Source organism: Pinus tabuliformis, chromosome 2_1 (genome assembly GCF_031772625.1).
Source record: "Pinus tabuliformis cultivar Carrire ecotype Pingquan chromosome 2_1, CPIR1, whole genome shotgun sequence".
NCBI classification, from domain to species: Eukaryota; Viridiplantae; Streptophyta; class Pinopsida; order Pinales; family Pinaceae; genus Pinus; species Pinus tabuliformis.
In genome coordinates this window covers 699568511-699596085 of record NC_142299.1, presented here as the reverse complement: position 1 = coordinate 699596085, position 27575 = coordinate 699568511, and the positions used below count along the sequence as shown (strand labels likewise).

General features: G+C 41.0%; 1 protein-coding gene across 1 annotated transcript in view; it reads right to left on the bottom strand.

The window, feature by feature from the left end:
* Positions 1–26485, bottom strand: part of LOC149202517 (uncharacterized) — a 75078-nt gene extending 48593 nt beyond the window's left edge. The window contains exons 1-5 of the mRNA XM_089401615.1: positions 26354–26485; positions 25968–26137; positions 25627–25759; positions 23887–24036; positions 23531–23690 (exon numbers count right to left, since the gene is read on the bottom strand). Of these exons, the coding sequence (XP_089257741.1) occupies positions 23531–23690; positions 23887–24036; positions 25627–25759; positions 25968–26068 (544 nt within the window). The 5' untranslated portion in view covers positions 26069–26137; positions 26354–26485. The remainder of the gene's footprint in view (positions 1–23530; positions 23691–23886; positions 24037–25626; positions 25760–25967; positions 26138–26353) is intronic.
* Between the last annotated feature and the right edge of the window lie 1090 nt (positions 26486–27575).

Here is a 27575-nt window from a genome sequence, read left to right as displayed (position 1 = left end):
TGGTATCAGAGCTCTAGTCTTGGCTCAACCGTGGGGATATTCCTATGACCCTAGAGGAAAAGCATAACGTTACCTACAAGAAGCAGAGGTATAGGAGACAGGAGAGAGAGTTGGAAATCACATCTGACACGGAGACACCAAAACAGGCAATAGAGAAGGTAGACATAGGGGAGCCATTGAGAAAAGAGGAGGCAGATTTTGAGAGCCTCTTACAAGCCTTCAAGGACTTGGCCAATGGACAGAAGGAGATGTTGGATGAGATCAAGCAACAGAACCGCGACAGGGCCATTCACTAGGATTTTCCCACCAGTATGACCACCATTCCCCCCTGACTCACCCACAGATTTCAGTGGGACAACCAGGACTATGTTGCCCACATTCTTGCCCTCAAGAGCTGGTGAATAGGGTAGTCAGGACGACATGCCTATGAGAGAATACTTTCGGGAGTGGCAGTCTATGGAGCAGGATTTTCGAGCTGCATTGTCCTTCCGAGATTTTCACCAGTTCAAGCAGAATGAAAAGGGCAAGGGCGTATGGGGCGCAGTGATGCAGAATTAGGAGTTGCATCGTACTATTGGGAGGATGTACCTCCCCACTTTTGATGGTTCATCCAAGTGCACGGCTAGGGCATGTGTTGAGAAGTTGGACACATACTTTCAACTTAGTCAGATGACGGAGGTAGAAGCCATTAAAATGGCTACTTTGCACTTGGAGGAGGCAGCGCACTACTGGAGGTTCCATGGGTTGAGCACTACATATCAGAGTTCTTGGGAGTATCAGTGATGGTGTCGGACTTGTTGGACGCCAGGAGGGTCTACACCTTTGTTGAGGGCTTGGTTAAGCTGCTGTGTGGGCTAGTGACGTCCCGCAGGCCCAACAATTTACAGGAGGCAGTATCTTGTGCCAAGGATTTGCAGGACGCAATCCCCAAGGCTAGGGTGTCAATTCCACCCCGAGCTCCTTTCCCATAAAGCGGTCATGACAGTAGACCTCCACCATAGCGAGATTTCCAAGGGCGTGGGCAATTGGATGATGAGACCCAGAGAGACCTCCACAGGGGGAAGTTGTGCTTCACTTGCCAGGAGTCGTGGGAACCAAGTCACAGATGTACCAAGGGCAAGGCCTACTACATAGAGGTGTTTTTTGAAAGTGAGTCAGAGGATGAGGCAGAGCAGGAGATAGGCATTGGTGATGATGAGCCACAGGCAACAGGAGGAGCAAGAGGAGGCACATCACCCCTACTAGGAGGGGCTCCTTTCTTGCCGGCAGTAGGGGTTATCGCTTCACTACGAGGAGTGCTAAAGTACCTCACGCTGAGGATCAGGGACATGGTGCAGGACAGCAACGTGGGGCAAGGTGAATCTGACCTACAACAACATGTTTCAGTGTTAGTAGACAATGGGACAACCCACAATTTTGTAGATGCCCAGATGGTGGAGAGGAGGGACATACGCACAGATTCATTTGAGGGCTTCTCTGTTTTGGTGCCAGGAGACCACACCATGCAGTGCACTAGATACGTTTCGAGGGTGACAGTGGTGATGGGGAACTATTCGATGATGGGCCATTTCTTTGTGGTCGACGTGTCAAACACCAATGTGGTGCTTGGTCTTAAGTGGCTCTACGCTTTGGGGCATGTTACCACTGATTGGCGGAAATTGGAGATGGATTTCACAAGGCCAGATAGGAAGTCGGTTTTGTTGAGGGTCATGCATTCATATCACCCACAAACAATGCCAATGACAGGATGGAGGCAGACTTGAGACATGGGGATATAGAGTGGGTTGTAGAGCTCAAGATATCTGATGTAGGGGGCAGGCCCAAACCACCACACCCGGACATCCAGGCCATTCTAGACAGATACCCATCAGTGTTTGGAGACATCCCACCGGTTCAACCACCTGACAGGGGGTTTGAGCACGCCATTGAGTTGGAGCCAGGGGTGCAAGCAGTCATTACGACCCCATACAGGCATCCCAAGGCCTATCGGGATGAGATTGAGCGAGCTATCTAGGAGTTGTTGGCATTGGGACACATTAGGCCCAGCTCTAGCCCCTTCGCTTCATCAGTTGTCCTAGTGAAGAAGAAGGACAGTACATTGCAGATGTGCATTGACTACTAGGCCCTTAATAAGAAGACCTTAAAGAATAGGTACCCCATTCCTCGCATAGATGAGCTTATGGATGAGCTTAGAGGAGCTAAATACTTCTCTAAGATAGATTTACGCTCAGGGTACCATCAAACTCCGGTGAGGGATCAGGATATCCCTAAGACAACTTTCAGGTGTCACTATGGCCATTTTGAGTTCCTAGTTATGCCCTTTGGGCTGACCAAGGCACCTTCTAGTCCTGCATGAACAATTTGTTCCGCAAGCAGTTGCGCAGGTTCGTGTTGGTGTTCTTTGACAACATACTGATTTACAACAGGACATGGGAGGAGCACCTACAGCATATAAAGGAGGTGCTTCACATCTTGGAGGGGTAGCAGTTCGATGCAAAGTTGTCCAAGTGTGAATTTGGGTTGACCGAGATGCTCTTTTTGGGGAACATTATTGGAGAGGATGGAGTGTGGGTGCATGAGGAGAAGATTAGAGCCATCCGAGACTGGCCAGTACCCCAAAATGTGACCGAATTGAGGGGGTTTGTGGGAATTTGCACATACTACAGGAAGTTCGTAAAGGGCTTTTCACAATTAGTGGCACCCCTCACAAATCTGACTATGAAGGGGGCATTCACATGGACAAATAGGGCACATGCAACATTTGAGCACCTCAAGGAGTTGATGAGCAGTTGTCCAGTATTGGCTTTCCCCGATTTCACAGAACCATTCACCTTGGAGTGTGATGCATCAGGTGAAAGCATTGGTGTAGTGTTGTCACAAGGAGGCCACCCGATAGCTTTTGAGAGTAGGAAGCTCCTTAGTCATGAGAGGTTGTATTATATCTATGACAAGGAGATGTTGGCCATCATGCATGCGTTGGCCAAATTCCGACGATACTTGGTGGGCAACAGGTTCAAAGTGAAGACTGATCATAATAGTCTTCAGCACTTTTTGGAGTAGAAGGGCCTCAATGAGAGGCAACAAAAGTGGGTCAGCAGGATTCAGGCCTACAAATTCAACATAGAGTATGTCAAGGGCAAGCAAAACATAGTGGCAAATGCCATATCCAAGAGGCCACCGACACTTTCACTCATCAACATTTGTCGTGATTGGAAGGCACAACTTTTAGTGGAGTACCCCAAGGATCGACAGGCATGTGAGATCTTGGATGGTACTCATGGAGATGAGCGCTACCGGGTGATGGCTTATGTCATTTACTACAATGGGCGCATATATCTTGTACTTGGGTCGCAGTTGAGGGAGAAGATTCTCCATGCAGCCCATGACTCGTCATTATCAAGACATTAGAGGTTCTTGAAGACTTACAAGGAAGTTAGGGAGTGCTTCACTTGGAGGGGCCTCAAGGGAGACGTGTTGAGGATGTACAAGAGTGTGAGGCCTGCCAGAGGAACAAGGGATAGTTGACTCATCCTGCAGGGTTACTACAACTGCTCCCCATTCTGGAGGGGAAGTGGGAGAGAATCTTGATGGATTTCATCACGGGACTCCCTATGGTGCAGGGTCATCATTATATATATGTGGTGGTGGACAGATTGATGCAGTATGCTCATTTCTTTGTTATCCCCACTAGGTACATTGCTTCGCAAGTTGTGGAGCTATTCTTCAGGGAGATTTTTCGATTGCATGGTCTCCCCAAGACCATAGTCAATGACAGGGACAGTCACTTCATGGGGGCTTTTCCGCAGGAGCTCTTCATGCTAGTGAGAACAAAGCTCAAACTTAGTACCTATTGATTTGTGTAGCTTGGGAGGTACTCCAAGCCATAGGGTTCAAGGTTTGGAGGGAAAAGTGCCACAAGGGTCACTTGTGAGCTTGGAACCCAAGTATAGGGTTTTGCACCAAATCGTGTTTTGGGCATTTCCGGGAGCACATTTCTACATGTGATGGCATGAGACGATAGAGGGCAAAAAGGAGAATCCAACACTTCGAGAATCGTCGAATTCCAAGTTGTAGAAGTGGAGATATGAATTTTTGAAGTTATATGATGGGTTTGCACTTATATGTCAAGGTCGGCCTAAGGTGTTTTAGGCTTGTGACAGGCTGGCAACCCTTGTGTGACGTCTTAGGAAGGAGCCCCTCATTTATGTATAAATAGAGGGTGATGTAGAGCCATTACGGGATCCATTTGTGCAACACACAACAAGTGACAAGCACGTAGAAGGGAGAAGATAACTCTATTCTGGGCCGCAGAAGTGAAGGACAGACCAGCGAGTTTCAAGGGTTGTTTCTAGGGCATTTTGAGGAGGTCGAAGTGTAGGAAGGAAGGTCGAGGGCCTGTTCTTGGAGGCCGAAGCAGAGGAGAGGAAGTCTGGGTTGTTTGAGGGCCAAGTGGAGGGGAGGCAGACCCTAAACAGGTTGTCGTAGGCTTGTGGTGCCTTGTTGTAGCAGGCCGCAGGCAATATAGGGCAGGTCGAGGTTGTTGGTGAGGGCTAGACTACCCAGAATCACAAGAAGGGTCAGCCTCCTAACAAAGGGAAAACACACTCCTTAACAACAAATTTGGACAGAATTGAAGGTTGGATATGGGACTGTAATGATGCCCTAACCAAGCCTACGTGGCAGCATAGGAGTGGACCTCAAACAGTGAGCTGGAGATGTGTTGTTGAGATGTTGGACCCGAGATTTGTGGATCATATTTGGATTGGTTTTCTAGCAGCTTGTGGGAGCTAATTTGAAGGCGTGTTTGGGTGATCGTGAGCCTTCATCGGTGCATATATTGCAGTGTAGTATTGGGTGTCATTGATCTGGTGGAGGGCAGTGTGTTGGCTACCCAAAGTAGCCCTAGACAAGCTATCTTGAAGTGACGAAGAGGAGCTAAAGGTTGGGTGAATATTGGTGCCGAAGTGCAGCACCTTGATGGACAAAGGTGACTGCTAGCTTGGCAGTTTGGAGCTTGGGAATTAGGCCTACCCAGAGAACAAATTGGATCAACCCGTGTACATGCTACAGAAGTGACTTGTAGCAATGTTAGGTGGCAGCCCTCCTGGAGTCTCGATGTGTTGTGTCATGTCCCTTCTCAAACACACTAGTAACAGGTTGCTGCTACACCATTATGCACATTTTTTACTAAGGAAGAGGGCCCCACACTTTCGACTTAGGCAATTATGGACCAAATTGACTTTATTTAGCTGCTCGTGGAATGTGGGGGCCACCCACATAGGAGTTCGAATTAGCCATTTGATATGCTTGGAGGGAGAATCGAATGGGTGGATGGAGGGGCCCACATGAGGCTAAGGGGGGCCAAGGAGTTATAAAGAGAGATCAACTCTCATTTTGTTTTGATCTTTTGACATTTGCAAACAAACACAGATTTGTTCACTTTGTTGTTTAGCAAGTCTACTAGCTGTTTAGCCATGAGTCTCTCAAGCGGGAGATTCAACCTCTAATTCGGGGGACCATCCGTGCCCGCCTTAGGGAGGCTATTCTACAGGAGTTTTCAGGAGTTCTGGGCCAATGACGCACATCAGCAACAGTGCAGAGGAAGAAAGTGTGTCTTTCTGGGCAGCCAAGAATCACGCAGAGGGAGTTTGAGACTAGCAGGGATCACACAGCTTGCCGAGAGGTGAGGGAGTTGAGGTAGCAGCGTTGGAAAGCCATTTTCGCTAGAGCTTTTAGCCAGCTAAGCCAGCATTCCAACAATTCGCATTTCTAGGCTGAGGGGCAGCACAAAGGCCACACTGCAGAATTTCGTGGTGCTTGGAGAGCCGCTGGGTTGGGCCAAGAGTTCATTCGAGAAGTTGGGAGTTGGATAACAAGGGTAAACCCAGCATTTTGGAGGAGTTTGCAAGTGGATTTGCAGTGAGTTCCCAGCAAGTCGAATTTGGCAGCCATAACTGGGATGAGGCTCCAAGGGGGTCGAAAAACCAAAGTCAAAAATAGCTAAAATCCCTTCTGGGTTTTTCTGGGTTTTGGCCAAGGAGTCTAGGGTTAAAAGGAAATAATTTTTCTGGGTGGTTTTAGTACCCATTCAAACTTCAGCAAAGCAGTGGTTTTCTGGGCAGCGCTGTGCAGAGTGGTGCAGAAGCTACGCAGCCTTCAACTTAGCCCTTTTCCTACCTGGGTTTGGTCCTGCTTGTCCATTGAGACAAGCCCAGGTGCAACATTCCCTCATCTATTGTATTTGGCTTGCAGAAAATTAATAAAATGGCTCAGAAGTTCTCCATTTACAGTTTTTATATGGGTGTCTGTTGAACATTTTGATTTTGTATTTTGCTGCGTAGAATATTTGTTGTTATCACTTGTATTTCCTATTTAGGATCATTACATGTTGTCCTTTGAAGGACTAGCGAGCAGTACGAAAGCGAAGGACCGACAAGACAAGATATGACATAGAAGTTGCAGCGAAGTTTGTCATTGTATCTTGTATACCATAGACTGTTGTATTATTCGGATTTGGTTTAATATAACGAAGATTGGGTTGTACATTATTGTACAATATTTGTTAGAAATTGTGTATACTTGTGTACATGTGATTTACTGCTTTACGTTGTGCAAAGTAGTTGTGGTTGAGATTCTTGGTTTGGTAGCGTCAGAGATTTTAAGATTTTAACCTAGACCCAGGAGCGTGTTTGAGCTACTTTGGAAGTCAATGAATCAGAGTTGTGCACAGCAAAGTACAACTTAAGAGGGAGTTGGTCACATTGTAGGTGGTTTCACGCTGGTATCTGGTATGAGGACAAGTTGGAAGGGCTGTCCAACTATAGTCCATGGAAGGAAAGGATAAAGTTGGTCTTGCAGGTCAACGGGATTTGGGAGTTCATCGAGAAAGCCATTAAGAAGCCAACTGACCCAAAGGAGATGTAAGTGTATTAGGATTTGGATACGAGGGCGAGATTGGTCATCTTAGATGGTGTGAATGATGCCCTAATACCTCATTTGTCTGGGAAGAACACTACACACAAAATGTGGATGGCTCTTCAAAATTTGTTCCAGAATAAGAACGAGAACCAAGTATTGGTATTGGACGATAAGTTGAAGTCCACCAAGATGATAAAGGGTGAAGGCATGACTTCGTATCTGACGAGATTGTCTCAGGTCAAAGATGAGCTTACTATTGTCGGTGTGACTATTTCAGATGGATATATGGTGAGGATTGCCTTGAAAGGGTTCACCAAGGAATGGAAGCCCTTCATCAAAGGGATTGTTGCCAGAGAGAAGTTGCCACACTAGAATACGCTGTGGGACGACTTCATTCAAGAAGAGTTGCGAGACAAGGATCTTCATCCAAAGAAGAAGACTTTCAATGATGACATGGCACTTGCAGCGCGAATGAAGGGTAAGCAAAAGAACTACTTGAGTAAGGTCAAGTGTTTCAACTGTGGCGAGATGGGTCATTTTTCATCAAGATGTCCGATGAAGAAGAAGGGAGATGACGAGAAGAAGAAAGGAAAGCAGGGCGCCAGTGTTGCCACTTCTGCTGAGATAGATGATCTCACCAGGAGATTGGAGGAGGAGGACTTTGCCATGATCTCCCATTTCTCGCAGGGTATTATCAATGAGGATGGATGGTACATGGATAGTGGTACGACGAAGCATATGACAGGGTCACAAGAGATTTTTGAGACTCTAGTTGAATGGGACTCGAAGTTGCAAATGGTGTTGGGCGATAAGAGTCGATTTGAAATCTGAGGATCTGGCGTTGTGCCATCCAGGATGGGGACAGGACGTGTGATGCGGGTCCAGGATGTTGTTTTTGTACCAGGACTTAGATATAGCCTGATTTCCATCTTGATGATCAAGAGGAAGGGGTTTCAGGTCTTGTTCCAGGATGGGAAGGCAAGACTCGGGCCCAAAGGCTCTGAGACCGATGGGATTGTACTCAGAGTTAGAGAGCATGGTCTCTACAGGTTGACAGGCAAGCCTGTAGATCATGGAAAGAAGCAAGTGGAGCAGGTGCAGGTTCTAGAGAAGCAGGTGCAGGTGCAGGCTTCATAGTAGCAGGTACAGGTTACCAAGAAGAAGGTACACTTTCCCGAAAAAGTCTAAGTTCCAGAGACTCAGAAGGAATCGAATTCGAGAGGGAGCTTGCAAGTTTAGAGGGAGACTTTGTAGCCCAAGAAGAGCGCGTGGTCAGTGGGGAGCAAGGGTGCTCCTACAACTGCCAAGAAGGAATCATGGAGAGATTGGAAAGCGATACAAGAGAAGAAGAAGAAGCAGGATGCTTCCAGTGACAGCGACACTTCCAAGAAGGGTGTAGTTCACCGTACAGGGATTGTTGCGATTGTGAGAGCCAAGCTTGCTACCAACCACAACGAACGAAGTCAGTCTCTTAGAAATCAGTGAACAAAGTCTCTTAGCGCAAGGACAGAGTCATTCTTTTCCTACTCACTAGTAAACGTTATGTTGGGCAAGTGTTGCGAGCAATGATGATGATGACGAGATACTTCCTAGTCTTGGAAGTACCTCCCTCGCTAAGAGGGAGTGTTGATTTGTGTAGCTTGGGAGGTACTCCAAGCCCTAGGGTTCAGGATTTGGAGGGAAAAACGCCACAAGGGTCACTTGTGGGCTTGGAACCCAAGTATGGGATTTTGCACCAAATCATGTTTTGGGCATTTTCAGGAGCACATTTCTACATGTGATGGCATGAGATGGTAGAGGGCGGAAAGGAGAATCCAACGCTCTGAGAATCATCGAATTACGAGTTGTAGAAGTGGAGAAATGAATTTTTGAAGTTATATGATGGGTTTGCACTTATATCTCAAGGTCGGCCTAAGGTGTTCTAGGCTTGTGACAGGCTGGCAGCCCTTGTGTGAGGTCTTAGGAAGGAGCCCCTCATTTATGTATAAATAGAAGGTGATGTAGAGCCATTAACGCATCCATTTGTGCAACATACAACAAGTGACAAGCTCATAGAAGGGACAAGATAACTCTATTTTGGGCCGCAAAAGTGAAGGACAGACCAACGAGTTTCAAGGGTTGTTTCTAGGGCATTTTGAGGAGGTCGAAGTGCAAGAAGGAAGGCCGAGGGCCTGTTCTTCGAGGTCAAAGCAGAGGAGAGGAAGTTCGGGCTGTTTGAGGGCAAACCCTAAACAAGTTGTCGCAGGCCTATGGTGCCTTACTGTAGCAAGCCGCAGGCAATATAGGGCAGGTCAAGGTTGTTGGTGAGAGCTAGACTGCCCAGAATCACAACAAGAAGGGTCAGCCTCCTAACAAAGGGAAACCGCACTCCTTAACAGCAAATTTAGGCAGAATTGAAGGTTGGATATGGGATTGTAATGATGCCCTAACCAGGCCTACTGGCAACATAGGAGTGGACCTCAAACAATGAGCTGGAGATGTCTTGTTGAGGTGTTGGATTTGAGATTTGTGGATCAGATTTGGACCGATTTTCTAGCGCCCAGTGGGAACCAATTTGAAGGCATGATTGGGTGATCGTGAGCCTTCATCGGTGCAGATCTTGCAGGGTAGTATTAGGTGCCATTGATCTAGAGGAGGGCAGTGTGTTGGCTACCCAAAGTAGCCCTAGACAAGTTATCTTGAAGTGACGAAGAGGAGCTAAAGGTTGGGTGAAGATTGATGCCGAAGTGCAGCACCTTGATGGATAAAGGTGACTGCTAGCTTGGCAGTTTGGAGCTCGGGAATTACGCCTAACCAAAGAGCAAATTGGATCAGCATGTGTACCTGCTACAGAAGTGACTTGCAGCAGTGTTATGTGGCAGCCCTCTTGGAGTCTCGATAGCACCATAGCACTACCGATGGACACATCGTGTACTGTCATAGTCGCTATGAATAGGATGCATGGTGTTCAACAACTTGATCTGGGATCAAGGACTAAATTTTGTCAGTGGAGAGTGGTAAGGTCTTGTGACTCACTCTCAATCACTTCTTCATTATTACTTCATGGTTCAGCAGAGCAGTGATGACAAAGATGGTACATGATGACAGGATGACATGATGATGACAAATGACTTGATAGGTGGAATTCTCCCTAGTTGAAAGGGAGTGTTAAAATTGGCAACTAGGGCCAAATTCCACCTTGGGACAACTCATATAATGGAGATGATTAGTGCATTGGATTCCTCTTTTCAAGAGCTCCAAATTCGATATAAAAATCATCTCATTCGGACAAGAAGAAGTGGAATTTTGAATTTATTCTCTCTCATGCACAAATTGTTAAGGTCGACCTCAGCTTAATGTAGGCTCAAGAAGCCCAATAGATGTGTCCTTTCACCCTCAATGAATTGTATAAATAGGAGTGACCTCTCTCCTCATTTGGACATCACTCACTCATCATTCTTCTCTCCTAATCTGATCAGTTCATACAGCTTGGGGATCATCTCTTTCTCTCTCACACATGGATGAAGGACGAATATATGGGGCAAATTGCAGGCCGAAATTTCAAAGTTTCAGGACAGCATTGACCAATGTTGACTAGAGGGCTATTGACCAAGTTTGACTGCGTTTTCTGGGGCATAATTTCGCTCTCTTGAGGCCACATTGATTGGCACAGAAATCGAGGTGTTTTGGATTGTTTGACCGGCGTTGACTTCAAGTTGACTTCTATTTTTACCGTGGAAAATCACAGCACATTTTCTCTCTCCTTTGACCAAGTTGTTTTGGGCTGCATTTGACCTCCTCTTTAGGACGAGTTTGACCAAGGAAGACTAAGATACATTGGTGAAGTTTTGTTGTTGTTTTGACCAGCGTTGACTTTCTGATTAGGGCTGAAATTGACTGCAGCTGACTGTAGAATTTGGCAGGGTTGATTTCACTGTGTATTGGGCAAGTGAATTTGATTTTTGTACTCTCTCTGTTGAACAATTGAATAATAATAAGAAGATTTGATCAAAGGATTTTCCCCACATTGGGGTTTTTCCCTGGCATATGCAAAATCTGGTGTCCTCTTATCTTGGCTTGTCTTCTGCATTTGTTTTTATGTTCTATCTGCATTTACTGTCAATGTGATTAATGGTTAATGTGATTGCTACTGGAAACTATTGGAAATTGTTATTGGATTGTTAAAGGAACATTGAAGTAAATTGTTCTAAGCATAGAACATACCATCGTTATCTAGAATTAACAGATATTTATGCTTCACTATGCCCCTTGAATCACTTCAAACTAATTTTTTAGACAAAACTTATGCCAATTTAAAAAATATATATATATATATATACACACTTTTTTCTTGCTTTGTAGGAGCTCAATATTGAATTTGTTGTAGCTCTGTAAATTTGGATCTCCAAGGTCTAAAATTGTGTCCTGTGGTAGCCCTCTAAGTCTTCTTTCCAACCCCACAAGTCAGACTGAGATTGGAGTCTTCAAGAAAGAGTTATGCCCAATCTCCCACGATGCCCTGATTATAGACTAGTTCAGTAGAGTGAACTTGTACAGAATGCCACGTGTCACTGTTTCGACCTTCGGCTCTGAAAATGATACACGACAAACTATAGTCTGTGCACTTTCATTCACACTTGGGGAGATGATCATGAGGAAGCTGCATGACATACCTTTGGCAGGACATTTTGAGGCATTGCATGAGCATGAGGCACAACAAATGGTAGACCTCTTTTACAGGAGGGCATGTAGGCTCCAGGCAGTATTTGGGTGCATCATCAAGAGACGGGATAACAAAGTTCGTTGTGTGATTTGGCAAGAGCAAGGCAGTTTAGCATGCACTAGGCTGATTATCGATACATGGTGTCCATTTGTTGATTGCATACATGGATCAGAGGAGAGGCACGGATGGGTTCCAACAACTATCAATATTATGCAGCAATCAATAGAGATTGGGAGTTGTGAACTTTCGATATGGCTGTGGGAACTAGGGATCTAGTTGGTTGCTAGATCACTCCACTTCTCGATGAGCAGAGATATGACAACGAGTGATCTAGTTAATTTTAGGGTTGACATGTGGAGAATTGCAAAGGCCTTCACCATGTGGCAATGCAGATGTTCCCTGTTGTTGTTTAGGATCGAGTCTAGTTGTAGACTGGTAGACTTTGACCTCGCTAAGACACCTTGGCAAGATGTGCTTCATGGTTGTGGGTTCAGGGCTTATAGATATTTTGGCATGTGATTCCAAGCAAGGAGGATTGTGTATGAGCACGATAGGCAATAATTTATGACCATATTGGCACAGCAAAAAATGGAAATCTCTTTTTGAGATTAGCATGGGACCCTGGCATCACAATGTGGAAATATGTAAGTAGGTTCGATCTTCATATATACGAAATGTACTCCTGATTCTTGTATATTTTAAAAAGAAAGAAAAAATATTATTGTTATTTTTGTAGCATGGCTTTCATGCTCAAGGTCATTTTATTTTAGAAGTCAAGCACCCATTGAGTGCTTCTAAGGTTTGTCATAGAGTCAAGAAGTCAATAGAGTCATTATCATATAAAAAATACCCCATTGGGCATATTGTAACATGTCAAAAGAATTTATTTGAGTCAAAATTGTGTCAAATGATCCTCCAAGATCAAGTCGGCCTACAAGAGATCAGGTTGGCCTCAAGAAGACAATTAGCACCCCTAGAAAGCCTATATATAAGAAGGAACTCAACCTCATTTGGATAGAGGGACTTCTCGGGGAGATGACTAAGATTTTGCATTTTCGAGATACTCTACTTATTGGCAGTAAACAAACGGCCTTTGGCGTCTATGCCTTGTTGGGGTGTGAGTGGAGTGAGGAATGTTTCACGATGATCAGGATGGTTTGGGATCTCGATGTCATGAGACCCATTCGTGCTGGTGTAGTACTGTGGTTTGGAGTGGTGTAATGGCACATTTGGGACCCTGGTATTAGTTTCAATCGACTTATGGAGCAACAGTGTGTGATGATATTACTTGAGGACAAGCAATTTTGGGGAGGGGAGACTGTAATGTCCCCAATTTTTGGATTGCCTTGTGGTGAGATTAGGATGGATTTCCAGAGCTTATGTCAGTTAGGTCACAGAAGCAAGATTACATTATTGGTGGGGACCGGAGGGTTTTGAGGAGTTTTACGGGGGGCAATTGGGATCGCTTGCCATTTTTCATCAACAAAATCAATTTTGCACAGTTCAATCTTGGTTTCATCGCATTTTGACGATTTTCGTAAAACGAAGTTATTAATGGGCATATTTTAATTAATCATGCTTAAGGTGTTGTTTTCAGGTTGAATTCATCTCAACTACTGGGTCGAGTTTCATTAGCTATTCAAAGGGTCGAGTTTGTTTGCAGATATTATTTACAAGAGTCGTGTTATTTATTGGGGTTATATTTTTTTTCCAAATCTGATATTTATTTGTTGGGGTTTTGTCCATCTCGTTGGAGTTGATATTTATTTGCTAGGGTTCTAACCATTTTTCCAAGGTTGATATTCATTTGTCAAGGTTAGTTCATTTGTCAGAGTAGTATTCATTTGTTGATGATCAGTTCATTTTGTCGGAGTTGAGCATCCAGCAAAGAGGTTTGGTTCTCCTTTGTTAGGCCGAAACACTGTCATCCTTTGGAGGCTAAGTTGCTGAGCTCAATATCATTTGCTGAGAGGGCCAAGTTTATCTCATTTCCCAAGCCAAATTCTTTGTGGGTTGAGTCCAGTTCTTAGTGTCGAAGTCATTATCTTTGGAAGCGGAATTGGTTCAGCCAATTACCAGAGAGGTGTCTAGGATCATAAAGTTGATATTTGCATGTAAACCCTCCATTTCAGTTAATAAAATCATTGGTTACATTGCAATATTCTTGTTGTGCATGTTATTTATTTTGTTCTCCAGGTGTTTGCGAAAATGTTTGCTCACTAAATATTTGACAAAAATCCTCAAAGAGTATTTTGAGAATTTGTGGGTTAAAATAGCAAATTTTAGAAAAGGGGATATTACAACATGCAAGGGACAAGAGGCACAGCGACCAACAAAGTGGGAGACAATGTTGGGCTATTAAACCTAACAACTCCAAACGTGAAGAGTAGCATTATTGAAGGGTAAGATAGACCGGTATGCTGCAATGTACAAGAACCAAGCTGCAAGGAGCCGAGCTAAGCCACAAATGGTCACCAATTGACTCTACATGTCAGTTGAGCTGCCAAAGAAGAGTCGACAACGACCAAAAGTTGCAATTATACAAAGGGTTAAGGAAGTCATCAAAAGAGGTCATGCATACAGATCGTATGCGTAGAACAGTGACAGCGGCGCATGGTACAACAACAAAACCATCACCAAAGAGGCAGCACATGAGTATATCAGATTAGTTGTACAAAATGTTAGTTTTTGTAGCATCAGATGGTGTTCTCGTCTTGACAGTCGTCAAAGAGGCTAAGAAACACTGGGACTCCATAACCCAGAAAAGGTTTCAGGAAAATCCACCTATAAATGCCTTAATTAAGTTAATTAATCAGTAATTAAATTTTTCCCAAGTCTAACTTGGGGAAAATGATTACTTAACAATAATTAATTGAGGAAGGTGAGATTTCTCTAGAATCTCACAAGGATCGACTAGGAAATAATCTCAATCATTAATTAAGTTTTAATGTTGGCCATTGGAGTCCCAGGGTGAGATTATAAGAAATCGATGGGTAGATGGAGGACAACACTTGAGATCAATTTCCTTGGGCAGTTCAATTTCTCCAAAGAGCAACAGCAGTTGTCGGAAGAGTTCAAGCTAGAGAGGGGCAGAGAAAGTGAGTGTGGAGGAAGTTTTTGAGTTCCGAAGAGTCAGAAAGAGGAGGTTGAAATTTTCTCTAGGAGGTTGAGCAGAGGCAAGGAAGAGCCTCAAGAGGGAAATTCGATTTCGCTAAAGAGAAGCTTGTTCTCAGTTCCAAAGGCTGGGAATATTTTCCAGAGTGCTAGAGACACAGTTTCTCAGTTAGCAGCAGGCAAGACGGCTAGATTGGCAGCTGATTCCGACAAAGCATGAGAGGGTTTGCACTAGGGTGACGCAGGGCCTGCACAAAGCTGGTTGGACAGCTAGCTTTTCAAAGGTCAGACAGTGTCGAGATTGCTCGAAGAGAGGGTAATTTCCCTCAGAGAATTTTTGCCAATATTTCTCTTCAATAGATTCACCAATTTGGCGATATTTATTGTATACATAATTTTTCACTGCTGCTTAATAATAAAACCCTCAACTGTTGCACCGGTTTTTCCAAGTTGGGTTTTTCCGAGGACTGTAATCCAAAATAACTATGTCATACATTTGTATATGTGTGCCAGTATTTTCTCAGTTTCTAGTTTATCTTCCGCGGTATTTTTATTTGTGAAGATTGCAGTGTGATTATTTCGTTGTTGCCATAGCAACAAACTGCTAAATTAATTAACAATTAGAAGAATTAATTCCAGTTGGTACAATAGAATTTCAGTGGTAAAATTTTCACACAAAATCATACGAAGTACAAGAAAACTTGATTACAGAGTGGTAGTACAACAGTTGTCGCAGATAGTGGTATGAAGGACAATGTCATTAGTTTGCATCCAATAGTAAGGGATTGGCAAAGGTCACGCTTCAAAGGGAAAGAAGGAGACCATACAAATCAAAAAATTAATATTGTGGATGTTTCAAAAGACCAAAACACAAATTGTTAATTTTAGGTATGTTCTATGCTTAGAGCAATTTATTTCAATTTTCACAGTTAGCTCAATATCTTTTCCAGATTAGCAATCACGTCAGCATAATAGTAAATTGCAAATAGAACATAAACATAAATCGCAGAAGACAAGCCAAGACAAGAGGACACAAGATGTGGCGCTAGCCAGGGACAAACCCCAATGTGGGGAAACCCTTGATCAATTCTTCTTATATGTTCTCCAATAGTTCAACACAAAGAGAGAGAGAGATAGTACATATACAACAGAAGTCAACACTTTGACTTATCTAAATAAGAGCATAGATCATCTCTAAGAAGATGATACATGAGGTAGCTGAAATCAGTTGAAGACATGTTGCTTCAACTGATTCTCCAAGGTGACTCCATCACCATGCTGCACCTATCATTGTGCTGCTCCTCATCATCATGCTACACCTTACTATGTTGCACCCATCATCACTATGCTGCATCTCATCATGCTTCACTAATCATGACTGTACCCATCATTGTACTGTTGAGCTCTTCATAGCACTATGTTGCATTGTACTTGCAGCTCCCATTGTTGTACCAATGTTGCATCATGTACCATTGTTGCACCATGTACTTGTTGTCCCATGTGCCATTGTTGCACCATGTACAAGTGCTGCATCAATCAACACCATGCTACATTGTTACTTATGTCATGCTGCCACACTGCTTTAGTCATTCTGTCACACTGCCTTAGCTACTACTATGGCCTAGCCCAGCAACAAGATAGACTATGATCCATAGTCTTAGGATACACACAAGGTTGTCATCAACATGTACAATGCTGATTTGTGTGTTATAGGAGCTTCTTCTCATCAAGATATCTGAAGAGACCTCTCCTATCAAACTGATCCAAAACAAGTCAAAACAATGGCCCAACACAAGTTACTAATGGAGAAGAATACATACTTTTGCACTTCTATTTATGGGCAGTGTTTTGGTCACTGGTTAGGGCTCCCACTGTAACCTACAACAACCCAACAATCATGCCCAAAACACACCTTAAATTATGCGGCCTCCTCTCCTCTCCAAGTTAAGTGATCTCGTTGTTTGAGGAGGCACCTACAACTCCTTGTATAGGGATGTTTGACCCTCAAAATAGTACCTACAGGCCTGCGGCCTAATCACAACAGGAAGGTCCCTTTACTCAACCTGTTACAAGAGAATATCCATGTGTTTTCTTGCCCAGAACAGTCCCTAATTATGGTGGCCCTCCAGCAAGGTACTTCGGCCCTCCTTCCAGCACTCGGTCACCTGAAAACATCCCTTCAAACCCTCGTTGGCCTGTCTTCCTTACTGTGGCTAGGGCAGGATAGACCTGTGTATTTGGGCAGCGTGAATAGGCCTTCTTCACTATGCTATATCTCTCCTTTAGGCAGCGTATAGGGCAGGTTGGGAAGCGTATAGAAGTAGGGATCTCCTCCCTTGAACTGTGACTAGAGCATCCTCTTTAGGACTGCGGCTAGGGCAGCTTGTTTAGCCTCCTTTCCTCCTGCGTCTAGGGCTTCCTCCTCTTAGACTACTCTTCCACTAAAGCCCAAAACAAGTGGAGAGAAATCAAGAGTGAAGTGTGTGTGTAAATGGCTATCAAGTCACCTCCTTTATACTAAAACATTGAGCACACATGGGGGTTGTTTGGTTGTCGGCCGACCTTGACGAATTGTCCCATAACACAAATAAATTCATATCTCCATGAATACTTATCGGAATCAGATGATCTTTAGATCAATCCTACACCTCTCAATGAGAGGAGTCCAAGAAAAATATCAACTGTGATAAATAAGATGACCCACATGGAGTTTGGCCCTAGTTGCCAATTTTAACACAAATCCACAAGGAGATCCTGGTAGATCTATAAACCAGTAGCCTTTAATTATTCTTGTGGGTGCCAAGTGTTGAGAAATAGGGAAGCTTGCAAATTAGATTAGATTTCTTTTTCTTTGATAACTACTTGTGAATTTTGTTGGCTTCTTATTAATATCTATTATGTTTCTTTCATCAAACAATTATCAAATTATAAACATGAAGATCACAAGAGAACAATGAACACAACATATAGGCTCCAAGCCAAGGAAAAACCCCTCCAAGGGGAAAACCCAAAAAAAATTCTTCTTATTGAATCAGTTCAAAGTGAGATAACCAAGACCCATAATCATAAACAGACTCAAAACATCTAGATGCCAATTCAAACCCTCCTTCTGCACAGCCAACTCATCAACAACAAAATACCAACAAAAAATCTCCAACATGAGATGTGATGAGGCAGAACTTTCGACAAATCAAACTTCAAGAGAAACCCTTCTTCAATTTCAGACTTCGGCCCTCTTCTTCTTCGTTATTCCTTTCTGTAATATTTCAAATCCATTCATGTGAAATTGTGTATGCAAATGAGCTCCAACTCCCCTATGTTTATATTATCCAGAGGGGTTCGAACAAACATGTCTTCTGGGGCATGGCCAACTTGATAGATAGAGCCGACTTGGCTTCTAGAGGGAATTTTGACCCAAAATTACATCTAGAAAATTATTCTCTTTTTCTTTACAAGAAGTCCAAATAGGACTTTGACTCAACAAATCCTAGAAGCATGAAGAACATGCTTAACTAATAAAAATAATAATTATTATTATTATTTTTCTTCTTTTTGCTTTTACATAAAATATACAATTACATAAGTACAAAGATCATTATGAAGACCGAACCTAGTTACATTTTCCAGCACTCCCTCTTAACTAGGGAGGTATTCATAATTCCACAACCAGTGCAAGGATACTCTCAAATTGAAATATTCTTATAAGAAGAGTCCAATTGATAAGACTTTTAACATCATAACCAACATTGTCAAATTACAACATAGTAAGGCCTTGACTTGACAAGCTCTAACTCTCCACAAGATTAGAGCATAATGCTAGGAGGCATACATATGGACACCACCATAGCATCTCAAGGCACATACCCCATCCGGATGTTCACCAGGTATGTCCTTCCAAGACTATTCTTATCTTGGATTTCCAAAACTCAAAGAATATGTTGGGGATGCCTTTTCCCATTTGACACGGTACTTGGACATTCTCATACTGAAGAATTCTCATAAGAAGAGTCGGATTGGTAAGCCATCTCATAAGTTATTATTTCAGCTTATCTCATTGCATCTCATCATACCAATCAGCATTGTCACATAGCAAGGCCTTGACTAACAAATCTATCTCTCCACAAGATCATAGCACAATGTTGGTGAGACAATGACTAATAGACACCATCATCATTGTCTCTCAAGACACATACCCCATCCAAATTTTCACAAGGTATGTCCTTTTAGGACCATTTCTATCTTAGAATAACACATCCTCAAGGAATTTCCTCTTCGACTACTCTTACCTATTGGATGCCCTACCACATCCTCAAAGAGTATCAGAAACCAAATGCTTACCCAATCCTCCATTCTTTCTTCATAACATGAAGACAAGAATGATGTGTCCATCTCTCCCTCATGGCCTTCACTAAGACTTACGGTTGTTAGTCCTGGTCTAGTGCATGACACATGAAGTAGAGAACCATATCTATCACTCCCTCTTAACCAGGGAGGATCCAATCATTCCTATAAAAGGAATATACCCAAGCTCCCTCTTAATCAGGGACTTGCCCAAGCTTCCTTTCAGCTAGGGACTTGATTCCAACAACAGTTATCTGCTTTACGTTGGAGATCACAGTACTATCAATTGCTTGTATGGCTCCTCTTTCGATGTCATGAACTTCAACTTCTTCATCCTTGAGCCTTCTTCTTCTAGATCTTCTTCGTAGGGCATCAGCCATCTTCTCCATCACTTTCCTTCAATGAACCATAGTGTTGATCAATAGTCATGTCATCCTTCTCTTCATCAGAAAGTGATCTTCTAGTTCACATCTGGTTATCCTTCATACAGCTACCTTTTCCAAGTCATGTTTCTTTCAAGATCTTCCATCCAATCTCATGAGTACTAGTTGTAGGTGACATCTACAACTCTCTTTTGGTAGCCCTGTTTCAACCCAACTAGATGATTACTCAAAAATCAAAATGAACAGTAAATCAAAGTTACCTTTTCATGATGGCCTTTCGTCATGAAATCAGCTTCTTGCAACATCACCATCCTGCACATGTATGAATCCATCTCCAAGACATTCATTACCAAGATTCTTCTTTTGTAGTATACATATCAGGGTATTCATACCTTCTTATTCCATGGAGATGTTATAGATAATTCTTCTAGTTATCGGATGTTGATTACTTATCTTACGTGACAATAGTTGCATCTTTCACAAACTCTTCTTCCTTTCTTCACATATTGCTTCCCTAGGAACTTCTATATTATGTTGATTTTATCTTATCAATATGTAGAAGAGTTCAAGGCACATTATCTACATGCCTTCATGCTTCATTCTAATGGAAGAGATCCTTCGTCTTCGATCATGCTCATGATATAGAGCATTCAACCATTCTATCTGCAACCATATGATGACATTACTTTATCCATCAAATATATATACATACCTCTTCCTTCTTTTGGTCATCTAGACTTCCTTGGGCAACTTCCTTTCCTTGTTTGAAGCTTTAGGTACATCAACCAACTTGACATGCTGCACTTCTTTTTCATCATACAATCATACTTTTAACTTGTAGATCCCACATAATGTGGAATGTAGACCATCTGCGAGACACTTGCTTCTTCTTAAGTAGAGGTGAATCTTCTAACAAAGGTTCCAATGGAGGATCTTAATGATCCTCATTCTACAAATGCTCCTTTGTAATGATGATGATGTATGATGATCTCTTTATCTTCTATCTTGCTAGATGACTTTCTTCCAACCATATAGATTGTGCCTTGGTTGTCCTTATATGCTTCCAATGGAGATGCCATGAGCTACTTCATTTCTATTAGGATGACCACTACTACCATGTAGACTTTCTTCTTTAGCTATCCTTCCATGCTTCTATGATGATGTCATCTTTATATTGCTATAATGCATCCTATCATACTTATGATGTTTTCTATAACTGAAAAGAATTAAGTGAAGGAGATTATCTCAGTCATAGTAAAAAAGATCTTTCACTTCCTCCGTTGATTTCTTCTTTTCTGATTCTTCCACTTCTTCGATAACATGGACTTCATTTCTTTCCTTTCTCTTCTTGTTGTACTTCTTGATTTTGGGACAATTCATTTTAAAGTGCCCATATTCATTACACTCGTAGCATTGTATTTTCGACATATCGATCTTCTTCTTTTTTCGAGGATCAAACTTTCCAAACTTTCCTTTTCTCCTGGCCATGGGCACATGCTTGAATTTGTTCATTTGATCCAACATCACTCTTTGCCTTCAACCTAGTTTCTTCAGTCTTACATAATGAACAAAGTTCATTGAATGGAGTGGCTTCCTTCTTTCCATAAATACTTGACACAAAGTTGCCCCATTCATCAGGTAGTGCATTGAGCACAACGGTGGTCATTTCTTTATCAGACATTATTTCTCCTAGCTCTTGTAGTTGATCTCTTATTTGAGATACCCTCATAAGGTATGAGGCTACCCCTTCTTCCTTTGATACCTTCATCTTGTATAGTTCGGTTCTCAATGATATAACTTCTCTTGCAGTGCTTACGGAAAACAATTCTACCAACTTTTCATAGATTTCTTTCGATGTCTCCATCTTTGCTACATAGGGGATGAGTGAATCCTTGATTGATTCTATGAGGATTCTTTGAGCCCTTATTTCCCCTTTCATATATTTCGATAATGCTTGAACTTGCTCTTGAGATGGTTGGGAGAATGAACCCTTAACATATTCAATAACTTCATTCTCTATGAGGATCAAGTCTATTCTCTTTCTCCATGCAAGGTAGTCTGATGAGCCAACTAACTTGTTGCTCTCCTTCAAAAATGAAGTCATTTTGATAGTAGATTTTTAGACATAGATATAAAGATACTTACTTGTCAAGTGAAGATGCTTCTAGGTGATGATATCTTCAACTTGAAGCCTTCTTGATGTTGTTGCTTCCTTGATGATCTTTTTCAAGGATGTTTGAGGTGTGATCTTTGCTTCAATGTGAGGTAGATCACCTTGATTTCTTTGACAATGACGGCAATGCTTCTTCTTCCTTGCTTGGATGATAATGTAGAATGTGGAGGCTTTCCAGGGTGCTTCAAATGTGGAGTCCTTCTTTCTTTGAGTGGAGGTAGGGTCCTTGAGGTCTTCTTCTCTTTGTGATGATATGATCCTTGAGATGAGTACTCCTCCATGGTGCTTCTTGATCCTCCTTAATGATTTCCTTGTGCCCGACCCTTATGTATCCTCCTTCAATGGTGTGATCTTCAAGCTACCTCTTCTTCTTGTTGTAGTCACCTTCGCTCTGATACCATGTTGAGAAATCTAGGGTTAGCTAGATAAAGGTGATTTCTCTTACTTCAATAACTGCTTGTGATGTATTTTTACTTAACTTGATTAGCCTCTCCTTTCTCTTGATTATTATTAGTTTTCTTATCATCAAACAGCGACCAAACTATGAATATCACTGATACAAGAGGACATAAAATGTAGGTTGTAAACATTTCCTCTTGAGAGGAAAACCCACGAGAATTCTTTTCTTCTTATAGAATGTTCAAATGACGAATTCCAAGACCTAAGAAACTTGTCAAAGACCCTCCAAGACCAAGTCAGACTTCTTCTTGAAGAACTTTTCTTTCCAACTACTTTGACCTAGCAGCTTCCAGCAACTTCAACCTTCCAACAATTTCTTCTGCAACTTCGACTTGCCCAGCAACTTCTGCAATTTCGACTTCCCCAACAACATTTTTTGCAACTTCGACTTGCCCAGCAACTTCAAAAACTCTAACACAAGAGAGGAAGAGAGGTCCAAAACTTCGATCTTTCTCTTCTTCTTATCCTTGATTTTCATCCTTTTCTTTCTGTCATATAGCTTCTATCTTCTGGAGTTTAAACTTGCTTGTCTTATCTCCAAATGAGGTCAAGTTCCTTCTTATATATAGGCTTCTTAGGAGGTCGAATTGTTGTCCTTGAGGCCAACTTGATTCAGAAGGCCTTGGAGGGTCTTTATGACACTTTTAACTTTACAAAAAAATCTTTACAAGATACAAAATGCCCAAAGGGGTCTTACATGTATGACAATGACTCTTTTGACTTCATAATTCTATGACAAACCTAGAAGCACTCAATGGGTGCTTGACCTACAAATAAATTTACCTTGAGCATGAAACCCATGCATCAAGAACGAAAATAATAAATTTCCTTTTCTCTTTTCATCAAATACATAAAATCATGATTACAATAAACATTATGAAGACCAAACCTAGTTACACATTTCATCACATATAATTCATAATGATGAGATACATTTATATATGTGATGTTATTTTGTATTGGTTCTCCACATTTGAGTCCTTGATTGAACAACCATCAGGGTTCAACAAGATTTACTATCACCTTTGATGTATCATTTTTATTTGGCATCCACTACATCATATATATATCAATGGTTTCTTCATATTTATGTGCCAATGTGTTTATCTATTGTTTTCGCTTTATATGTTTAAAATTCTGAAAAAAAAAATGAATATATTTTGCATATTTTAATGTTTTCCACGGTTTTCCGATTATTTGCCGATTTTTTAGCTGATGTTTCCGAAAAGATGTTTTCATGACCCTCACCGATTTTTTGCCGATGCCGATTTTACCAACACTCCTCATAACTACTTTCATGCATACACAGATGAGATTTGAAGGACAGATATGCTTTGAACAGATATAAAATGGTGGATCTCTATCTTTTTCTAAGTGAAAAACTTATAAATGCAAAACAAAGAACCCATAAGTTGCCTCAAATATAAACTAATAACTAACCATTATAATCTCCACAGTGTGTACAAATGTGGACACGTTTACACCGTTCAGTTATTTTCTTCAACAACGCACGCTTCTGCAACACCTCAGCTCTCGGATTTCGCATACGTCTAAGGAACACTCTGCGCTCATCTTCTGGACAAAGTATTCGCGCACATGACTACACAAAAGCACAAAAAATCATTGTTATAATATATCACCACTTTGTCAATACAAAGAAAAACAAAAACAAAAATCCCATTTTCTGAACATGCATAGACCCATTCAATATCCACAGGAAAAGAAAAATTCAGCATCTACACGCTAGAACATAAAGTCCACCTAATGGGCCTGATGTATCAGAAAGTCTCGATTACCTTGCAAATACACTGTAGAAGGTTAATGATGTTTTTGAAATAGCCAATATGAAACACAGGAAGTGCAAGCTTTATATAACCAAAATGGCCTGGGCAATCTGCAAATTTCCCGTGGCAAGTTGTGCATTCTCCAGTCTTGTATGACGGGCCCTGAAAGTAATAAACAAATTAGGTATAACTCAAATTATTTTTTATTTAAAATCATTGCATAGCTGTCCTAATAAGAAAAAGTCTTATAAATATAAACACGTTCTGTATTAATTAAATAATATTTAAAAAGGAGACCAGAAGGAAGGAAAAGAAATCCCACTGGCCCAAGAACCAGATTTCCAAACTGAATGAACCTAATGGGCTCAAAGTTGGTGACAAGAACCCCTGGGACCCAGATGATAATCCAAATCCAAATCCAAGTTTGAAGTTTGAACAAGGTGAAGGTGACAGAAGAAGCATATCTGGAAAAAAATTCAGAAGAAGACTGCCAAAGGCAACTTCAAAAAGAGAAAAAACTAACATGGAAGAGGATAAAACTGTGAACTTTGAAAAAAAGGGAAGTCCAATTATGTTGGAATAAAATCATGAATATCTAGAATTTTCAGAAACCTCGGAAGATGCAAATGATAATACAGTCTCTGCTTTTGGGAAATAAAAGAAAATAAGAGAAAAGGAAGAAGAAATCCTCAAAATAACTAGCCAAGAAATTGTGATATTTTTGTACTGACACTATGCAAAGGATATTTAAGCATATATATTTCACTTTCATATTGTCAATTGGGTTTATCTCAGGTGGGCAAGAGGAATGATTATTATCCTCTCAACCCAGGTTCAATCTCAGCAAGTGACATGATGAGCTTTTGTTGTAATAGCTTCGAGCCTTGTTGTTGAGTCTGAGTAGTCCCTCGAGGATCCAAACATGTATATTCATCATATGGAATATAAATATATTTCTCATGTGGAAAATATTTCACTTTCACTGTTTCACATGATATAATATTTCAGTGTCAGTCAGTAGACAAGAGACGAGACTACTGTTTCTGTTAAAAGTTTTGAAAGTTTTTTCAGGTAAAAGGAAATAAGAATCGACATTGGTTTAGCCCTTCTTACAGGGCATTTTGAAAATTTGCCAGAAAATGGCTAGAGCTGCTTAACCGAACTAGAATACCTGATTTTGTAATCTTTGTACCTTCAAGCCCAAGAAACAGGGACTATATTCCAGTACATATATGTAACTGCGTTATTGGCTGTTTCCTGAAATTCCGAAAGCATAATTTCCAAAACCCACACCCTTTTAAACACATATGCCCATTTCCCTGTTCTAAGTGATTTTGACTTTCAGTGATGGGAATTATGTACTTAGATGCTCCTCCTTCCTTTCATTTTACCATATTACTCTCTATGTTAATTTAGTAGCTCACACAGCATGATAGATGTATGTATATACACATTTACAAGTTCCATAAAAACCTTAGAAAAGGGTTGTTGAAGACTTCTGCAAAACATAGGTTTTTCATGGGAAGTAAGTACTTCAAAATGTGGTGAAATTTGAAAACCATCATAACAAATAAATTCAGACGCCGTTTGCCACCAACAGAGCATTGGTAATACCCAAGACTCAAATAAATAATTATAACTGAATGCTTTTGTTGTTTGCATACTACGTTTTAACGATTTGTCATTCCGATCTCAGAGTTTGTCTGTTGCTAAAAATAGTACAAACATGGAAAAGAAAAACTCATATCATACCAAACGAGTATCTAGAATACCATGATCACATGGTCGTCGATCTGGCGGTACAAAAAGATTACTTTCATAAACATGTAGCTCAGCAGCCTTGACAATCTCTGGCCCAGACATGGTGGTAAAATGAATACTCTTACTGAAATGGACAAAACGCAAGTAGTGAGAAAAAATCACTGCCTGAGGCTAAATGCTCAGAAATGCTTATAACCAGTGGCTACCATATTCAATACACATTGCCAGACTTGTAACGGAAACTCTCTATTGCCTCAATCAAGTAATCCCATATTATAACAATCTTTAAATAAAGAAATCTTGAGAAAAGGAGAAATGTAAGAGTCCTTCACATTTTGCGAGGTCCAGCATCCTCAATGAAAGGTCGTTTGCTGAAGGTAATTGATGTAGTTGGAGCAGCATTGCGCGCAAAGCTGTTGTCTCTGATTGCCATTTGGAGGAAAAGATCAAGCTTTGTCAATCTCTCTACTTATTAAATACAAGCTCCAGGATCTGTAATCCTCTGTTAACAATAAACATGTAATTAATTAGAAGAAAGTATCCAAACTACAGCAAAAACACGGGCACTTTTGAACCCTGCTCGTATTAAATTAGTTCCATAATGAAGCGCAGAGTTTCATAAGATATCCTGTTTTCTGTGACAAAAATGACCAATTTTCACCAAGGTAAAAAAAATGGTGTATTAAAAGCATAACAGAGTTGAGCAATCAAACAGAACTAATTGACATTGTAGCTATGGAGTTTTCCCTAAGCGCATAGCTATGGCTTTTCCCCAAGAGCGAATTCTGACGGCTCTTCTCCTCTTATATTTATCCTTTTTCTCTTTTTATAACACTACCCACGGAACATCATTAACAACCGATACCTTATTATCGAAATCCGACAGCCCCACGATTTATTCGTGAGTTCTCAGAACCCTGTGGTGGATTATACGCTGCATGCACCAACAAAATCTTTGACACCCCGGACGATCCAAGACAAGAAAGAAGTTAATGACAAGTACTGTTAGGTATTTGCATTGAGTAGTTTTTAAATTCAATTGAATATCATGTCCATTGCAGCAGACAAGCGCAAGAATACAGATATCGTGAATTGCAGCAGACAAGCGCAAGGATACAGATATCGTGAAGCTATAAGTTTGGAATGCAACTTCATAATATCATTCCCTCATATGATCTTCTTTTTTCTAACACAGCCCTCAATTATAACAAGCTCTATATAAATTTATTAGATAACAAGTTCACAAATGGCAGTATTAGGATTTTAAAAATAACGGCAGGAGTTGAATACTTAATTAAACATTATTCATTATTACTGAGAATAGAGATAATATAATGTGGTGGATCATCAAATTTATAAAATCTTACATAAAGGATAATGTGTATAAGAGTAATTTTTTTGAAAATTTATAATTTATAATTGAAATACAAATATGGAAAGGTTAATATACTAATAGTATTTATAAATGAAATATTGGAGTGAAATAGTTAATATGGTATAATGGTTTCAATTGGATATCAAGTTTATGAAAAATGATGTGAGGTCGAGTTTATGAAGAATTTATGAAAAATGATGTGAGGTCGAGTTTATGAAGAATTTATTGCTTACATGTCTTGTGGCAATTAAGGAATGGGCTTTTATTACATATATTATCATTTTTAATGAAAATGATCATAGGTATCTTTTTCTGCCTTACTTATCAATTTAATTAAATAGATACATTTTCATCGTTTTCATCAAAATGATCATAGGTATTTTTTTGTGCCTTACTTATCAATTTAATTAAATAAATACATTTTCATCGTTTTCATCAAAATATGGTGAGATTGTCCATTTTGGTTCATATACTTCAAAATCACTTAGTTTTATTCATTGTTGGATTTCCTTTAGGGTTTAATATTCTAAAATTTGAACTTTTCTTAGTTGTTTTTGATTTTTTA